At 27.3% G+C, this 7,759-nt stretch overlaps 1 protein-coding gene across 1 annotated transcript; it reads left to right on the top strand.

The window, feature by feature from the left end:
* The first annotated feature begins 3,183 nt into the window (after positions 1 to 3,183).
* LOC112726488 (abscisic acid receptor PYL9) lies at positions 3,184 to 5,793 on the top strand. Its single transcript, XM_025775888.3, has 3 exons — positions 3,184 to 3,701; positions 4,292 to 4,507; positions 5,108 to 5,793. The coding sequence occupies exons 1-3, from the start codon at positions 3,561 to 3,563 to the stop codon at positions 5,321 to 5,323; spliced, it is 573 nt and encodes a 190-aa protein (XP_025631673.1). The 5' UTR covers positions 3,184 to 3,560; the 3' UTR covers positions 5,324 to 5,793.
* The last annotated feature ends 1,966 nt before the right edge of the window (positions 5,794 to 7,759 follow it).

The following is a 7,759-nucleotide window of genomic DNA, read 5'->3' as shown; positions in this document are numbered from 1 at the left end:
AAAAATTGAGGAAATATTCAATTTAGAAATGGAATATTCTATTAAATCAAACAATTTTGTTACGGTAGGGACCTCATTGAAAAAAAAATTGATACTGAGATCCAATTAAAAAGAAAAAAAATATAGAAACTTAATTAAAAATTTCGCAAAACTATAGGAATTAACAGAGTAATTAAACCTTATCTTTTTAATGTGCTTATCTTTTTCTCTCTCTCTTATTTTTTTTCCCCTAGGTTTTAACTTTTATGTGCTTGTCTCAGTCTTATTTAACTCTTACGTACTTTATAAGGCTGCAGTTAAAGACATTAATGAAATTCATTGAATAGAGAAAATTTTATAATAATGATCATGATCATTTAATTTCCACATCTAAATTCATTTATTTTCTAATGTTTATTTATTAAATATGTATGTATGTATGTATGTGTGATTGTGTATGTATTCTATTATATATTTTATTATATGTAATTGATATATTTTCAACTTTTATGACTTGAACTATTCCACGTAATCATCATTATCATAAACTAATCTGACTTAAAATATCTTTAAAAACTGGCATTGTTTTACTTTTTTTTTTTATTATTACTGTTGCCAAATTCTGGGAACCATTTGAGTGAAGTTTATATGATATGACATTAAAATAATACTCCAACTTTCACTTTATTAACTCTGCTTCTTACTTTTTCTAAATTAACGTTGCATTGAGAATTCACTGACCTAATAGACTTTGGTGAATACTACTAGGGCTTTTAATTTTACAGAGGCAAAAAAAAAAAAATATTTTATTCATTATTTATTAGTTCTAATATATAATAATTAATAAATATTAAATAAAATAAATTTTGATTATTTTTGACGAATTCTTTTGTTATTAAATATTTTCATTTAACTAATTATATTTGCTTTCACAATTATTGTTATTATTTTAGTTTTCCTGTTTGTTTTGTTTTTAAGTTCTAACCCTAGCATACAAAATAAAATATTGGGTAAAGTATATTTTTTATTTCTGAAGTTTGGTAAAATTTTAAAAATACTTCTAAGTTTTATTTTATTTTAATTTTGTCCCAAAAATTTTCGATTTGTATCAAATATACCCTTAACGGCTAAATTTTCAAAAAAATTAAGACTAATTCAACAATAATGCATGAAAATTATGCTTGCTTTGCTTGTGTTGAGGATTGTTGTTATAAAATTGTTGTTAAATTAGTCTTAAATTTTTTTAAAAATTAGCCGTCCGGAATATATTTAATACAAATAAAAAACTTTTGGAACAAAATTGAAACAAAGTAAAATTTAAAAATATTTTTAAAACTTTTATCCAATTTTAAAGACAAAAAATATACTTTACCTTAAAATATTATATCACCACTAAAATCCATCATCATCTATTCCAATGTATGGCTTCATTATTATTAAATATTAATTAATTTCATAAAAATACAATGCACACAATGTCAATGATGATGATCCCTTTTGTCTTTTCATTATTTAAAGGGCCAATAATGATGGCCCATAGAGAAGGTGATCTAAGAGCATAAGAATATTTAACAATTTTGGCAAGAGAAAAAAGCAATTGGCATATACTATATATAATTAGAAAATTACTTGTATTATGCTGATATATATGATATCAAATCTTTCTAGTTTTATAGTTACAAAATTTTATTATCAAAATGATATTAAATATTACAAATGTAAATTAAAACAATATTATTTAATAAATCGAGTGACATATGCTTATTTTGTTTAATCAGTAGTATATATTAGATTTGAGTATTAACTATAGAAAAATTAACATTGAAAGAACTATTTTCTTTGTATAATATTTGAAAAACTATATCTATAAGGTCCCTCGGTTGGAGAGGGACACGAAACATACCTTATAAGAGTATGGATATTTCTCCATAATATGATGTATTTTGATGAGTGAGTGTGAGGAGTTTTGACTATCATCCCTATCGTTAAAGATAAAACTGTGAGGTCTTGTGTGACAAAATGGACAATATTGTGCTAGCAGATGGTCTAAACTATTACAGATAGTATCAAAACCAGAAGTCGGATCGATGTGTCAGCAAAGGCGCTCACTTAGGTTTCAATAATAAAAATTACGTTTAAATTTAGATTAATTAAAACCTTTATTCTATAGTATACATATTTTTTGTTTATCAAAGATAATAAAATAAATACTATTATATTTGAAGAAAAAAAAAGAGGAAGTGACATAAATATAGGACCTTGAATTCAAATAAAATAGGAAATCAATATAAAATTAATTATTAATTAATGTACACTAAATATTAGTCACAATTATATATTTGTATATACATTTATATATATATTAATATATTAATTTAAATATTTTTTAACTAAATAATTAACTACTAAAAATAAAATTTGTTATAATAAAATATTAAATTTATAATAAATAAATAATTAAACTTATTTACAGTATATTTTTTTTATAAAATACTAAATACATATTTTTATATGACAATTGATTTTTAATATATATAATTGTTCTTTAATTGATACTCCTAAATCATATTAGTCAAATTTCTAAAAATATTTCTCCAATACCATTAATTTAATCCATAGAGAAAAGAATTACAATAACCCATACAAAAGACTATCTACTAAACCAAACTAAAACTATGTTTAATTGTAACCGATTAATAATCAATCTAAATAGGTCAAATAGTCAATTTATTTGTTCGTTTAAATAAGTGTCAAAATTCGAATTTTATTTTATATATGTAATTTATTAGTTAATGACAAGTCTTTAAGAAAAGAAAAAAAAAATCCTAAACGACTCCTGACAATAAATTTAAAAGACAACGAGATATTTAACAAAAAAAATTTAACTCAACTCATAAACTTTACTTTTGTGAGATTAATTAATTCCTGTGCTAAAAAAAATAATATTATTTTTTTATACAAAAACTAAGCAATAAAAAAAAAAGATCATGATTGAGTTGGTGTTTTTTTTTTTTGTCTCGTAATCTTTTCGAAATAATTATCAGAGATCAGGTAGAGTATTCACTTTTAAATAAAATTCAGATTCACGACAAATTACTTCTTAACTCGCCAAGATGAGAGATACTGTACACAAAAAAAAATTATAACAGATTAATTAATTCATAGAAAAAATTAGAAAATATTAAAAGACATTAAAATAAGAACATTGTCGGTGGATTCATGAATTTTTTGTTAGACTGCCAAGCTAAGCTAAGGTTGTCACTTTTTTACACCAAACTCTCTCTCTCTCTCTCTCTGTGGAACCAAAGCTTATCCCACCCCACTTGTTGCCTCTGCCATATCTAATAGGCAAAAAGAGTTAAAGACAGAGAGAGAAAAAACAGAAAAAACAGAAACAACAATAACACCCATCAGAGGGAAAGTTCAGAAACACACATACATAGATATATAGATAGATATACACAATTCAGATAAGCATAAAAAAGAAAGAAAGTAACCAACTTTCTTTTCACACACTCACACAACAACTACATAGGTAGAGATAGATAGAGAAGAAGAAGGAGAAGAAAGAAAAGTGAGTGATGATGAACGGTAGTTGTGGTGGTGGTGAACCTTATGGTGCCATTGAAGCACAGTACATAAGGAGGCACCATAGGCATGAACCTAGGGACAACCAGTGCACTTCTGCACTTGTCAAACACATAAGAGCTCCTGTTCATCTTGTGAGTTGTTGTTACTCTTCTTTTTGGATCAGTTTCTTTTGGTTCTGAATTGGGTTTTGTCTTGTCTGTTAGGTGTTTGTGATTTGTTCTGTGAGAGAAGGAAAAAAATGATTTTTTTTTTCTTGGGTTTTGTTTGAAGAGAGATCTGAACTATGTGCTATTTTGGGGTGACTTGTTTTGGTTTTCAATGATATTTAAGCCATCTTGGTATGTTAGTTATGAGGTTCTGACATTTCAATTGATGGGGTGCTGTAAAAGTTGGTTTTTTCAGCTCATGAATGGAAGTTTTCGGTTTGTTTGTGGTGGTTTATGTGGATTTCAATGGAACTTTGGTGTCATATCCAATTTCTCAAGATCAAAAATCAATTTCTGTAAAGCTTGATTTCTTTATATGTATTACTTATTTGAGTTTCACATCTTTAACTTGTAGCTCTTTGCAGAGTTGTTTTTTCAGTAAACAAAATTAAGAATTTATGATTATTTGATGACATGTTTCATTATTGTGTGAACTTTGTACTATTGTAGCAAAAAAGAGAACACAATGGATTATTGATTGATCTGATTGGTTTATTTTGTTTTTCTCTGTTTAGGTGTGGTCTCTGGTGAGAAGATTTGATCAACCTCAGAAATATAAACCATTTGTTAGCAGGTGTATCATGCAAGGGGACCTTGGCATTGGTAGTGTTAGAGAAGTGAATGTTAAATCTGGTCTTCCAGCTACAACCAGCACTGAGAGGTTAGAACAACTTGATGATGAAGAACACATTCTTGGCATAAGAATTGTAGGAGGTGATCACAGGCTGAGGGTATGACTATGAAACTTTGTTCTTCCTCATTTGTTTTATGCATCTTTCTTAGATTCATTATGATGACCAATATATTGTTAGCTTCTTATATAGGTTCAATATTGGAAATCTAGAACTTGGTTCGAGTAAGAGTGTCGATATGCGAATAAGCGTTGGAGATGGCAAATAAATCATTTGCCTGCTTTTGTTGTTTACTCTATTTCCTTTTTATCTATCACTTTCAGGGGTATACTAAATTTTCATAGTGATGAATAAAAGATAATGGTTGATTGAATTTTTGGGATCTTACTTCATTGTTTCTATGATCATGATTGACTTTTCTTTCCTGAAACGGGAAGAAAATTTTGTCATTGACCTGGCTCTCCTATCATGTATATAGGGAATTTGTTGAAAGGATTTGGATTTCGGGAGCTCCTATTTGTCAGTGGTATTGAATCTTTTGGGTTTATGATTCGTTTTTGTATTGTATTTGCAATCTTTGTTGACTTTCTTTTTTCGACTTACTATAGAAGTAAAGTTGGATTCACAAACTACAATGTTTTGATATATGTTTGTGTTTATCTCTATTACGATGTTAATCGTGTTTTGTCGAATATGCAGAACTATTCTTCCATAATCACAGTTCATCCGGAGGTCATTGAAGGAAGACCTGGTACAATGGTGATCGAATCGTTTGTCGTGGATGTGCCCGATGGCAACACCAAGGACGAAACTTGCTACTTTGTGGAGGCCTTGATCAGGTGCAACCTTAGCTCTTTGGCTGATGTCTCAGAAAGGATGGCTGTGCAGGGCCGAACCGATCCAATCAACCAGTAACTAAGTACCTCCTCGGTCGAAAGAAGTTGGGGTTCAATGGTTTAGACGATCCGTGGTGGAGACATGTTAAGAGTATAGCTAATACTTTCCATGTTCCGCAGAAGTTTTGGATGTTTTTTCTTCTATAATCACGGATACTAGTCCCCTGTTACCATTTCTCCTAAAAGTTCTTAGCTCTGTAATCCTCTTCCGAAGCTGAGTTTCTCTTTTTTCGCCTTTTGTATGATGAGATCCTTGCTTCAAATGATGAGTACTTAGAGATGGTAATGGGGAAGCTGCATTTTCTTTGCTTATGTTCTTCTTCCTGGGTTTAGTGGATGATGATCATCATCATCTTGGTGTGTTACAACACTTAATTCTGTAAATATTTTTGTTGGAGAAGGAAGACATTTTCTTTAGTCTTTTCACCTTTCATGTTTTGTGTTTCATTAGCAACTATAGCAATATTTTAATGGATATTGCTTTATTAATTTGGTATGAGTTTTGTACCTTTTGTTAGCATCTCTTTTTGCAAAATTTTTCCTTCTTTAGGGTTATGTTTAGAATAGCCAATCAAATTCACATAGGGGCATGCTTGATTTATAGTTTGCAGATCTTTTCTCTTTTTTTTTTTTTTAAAAAAAAGGAAAAAATTTACAGGGTAGTAAATTTTGTCAATTTTGTTGAAACCATGGTTTGAGCTTCAGTAATAGCCTTATTTTAATCCTTAATGTTTATTTGCTCATAATGTTTAAAATATTTTATTTTTGTTTAAAAAAAGGTTTTAATTGGACATAATATTGTTCCTATTATTAGTTTTTTCCTTAGCTCCAAAATTATAGTACTAAACTATTTACATTTATATTAAAGAGAAAAAAGTAGTTTAATTTTTCAATAATATTTTTGCTCTTGTGCTAAGTACTAACAATGTTAAATATTTAACCTATATTTAATAATGTGATAGTATTTAGTAATTAGTACATTTGAATTTTTTGGAATAAAATTATAATATTTTAAACATTAAATTCAAACATTAAAGACTAAAACAATAATCTATCCAATGACAAAAAATGTGTGGAATACAGAGGAACTTAATTAGTTAGCATTTTTTAATAATGGTCTAAGATGTGCCAAATGAAATTTCCAACCATACTAAATGTCTCTTTCTTGCTAAGCATCATGCATTTTCTGTCGATACATTATATGGTATACACTATACTATAAGAAATGGATCATTTACCCTATAATGTTTAGTTGTTTACCACATGATGCATATGAGAGGATGAATAATTCTAAGATGTATGTGATAATTTGATACAAATTTGGTCATGTTTTAGATTTTTATCATTAATATTAATAGAAAAAGTTGCAAGCTTAAACAAAGGATTTGTAAAAGAATTTGGTAAAAATTAGCATATGATTAAGTTATATAAATTTCTGAGAGAGGATTTATTTCCAATAGAAGAAAGAGTGAAAAAGACTTCACTCATTTCCTTAAGTGGAAGGGTTGGAGTGTCTCACTCTCATGCCAATCACAATTGTAGGAATGAGTGTTTTCTTAGGAATACCATCTTTTTGTCTTACATTTGTAGTGGCAAATTTAGCCCCATATGCACAAATAAATAAATAAATAAATAAATACCAGGTTAAATTATCTAAGATTGAGGGTATTTATACAACTCATCTTTAAATACCTTTTATTAATTGTTAATTAGACCAATCTTAAATTTCTATTTTATTATATTTTATATAAATGATTGAAATTTAAAAAAAAAAGAGTAATATTTATAATATTTAAACCTCTTAATCAGATTACTATTTTTTTTAATAAATTTCCAAACATGCTATATATATTTTCTTTCAAAAAAGGAAAAAAATTGAACCAATAATGTACTAGTTTATTTGTTATTTTTAGGTTTAATTACTCTATCGGTCTCTATAATTTTATTGAATTTTCAATTAGGTCTTTGTATTTTTTTTTCTTATCAATTGAGCCCCTATATCGTATTAGATTTTGTAATTAAGTCCCTACCGTGACAAAAACGTTAGAATTAACGGAATATTCCGTTAAACAAAACGAATTTGCATAACACTTGACTGAATATTCTGTATAGTTAAATAGAATATTCCATTAATTCAAACGTTTTTGTCACGATAGGGACTTAGTTACAAAATCTGATATAGTGTAGAAACTCAATTAAAAAAAAAAATATAAAAACTTAATTGAAAATTCGATAAAACTATAAGAACTGACAGAATAATTAAACCTTATTTTTAATAAATGTTTAGTTACACTATTTATTCTTTTTGTTTTCCAAAATATCCGTTAATTCGGCGGGCCAAAAATTATTTCGTACTTATTTAAACTTTATTTAAAGATATGTTTTTAACCAATAAATTATTACATACAAAAAATAAAATTTAAAATTTTTACACTTATTTAAATTTACTAGTAAA

Source organism: Arachis hypogaea, chromosome 12, assembly GCF_003086295.3.
Source record: "Arachis hypogaea cultivar Tifrunner chromosome 12, arahy.Tifrunner.gnm2.J5K5, whole genome shotgun sequence".
Taxonomy (NCBI): domain Eukaryota; kingdom Viridiplantae; phylum Streptophyta; class Magnoliopsida; order Fabales; family Fabaceae; genus Arachis; species Arachis hypogaea.
Note: the sequence above shows the minus strand (reverse complement) of the source record. Positions and strands in the feature narration are given on the sequence as shown.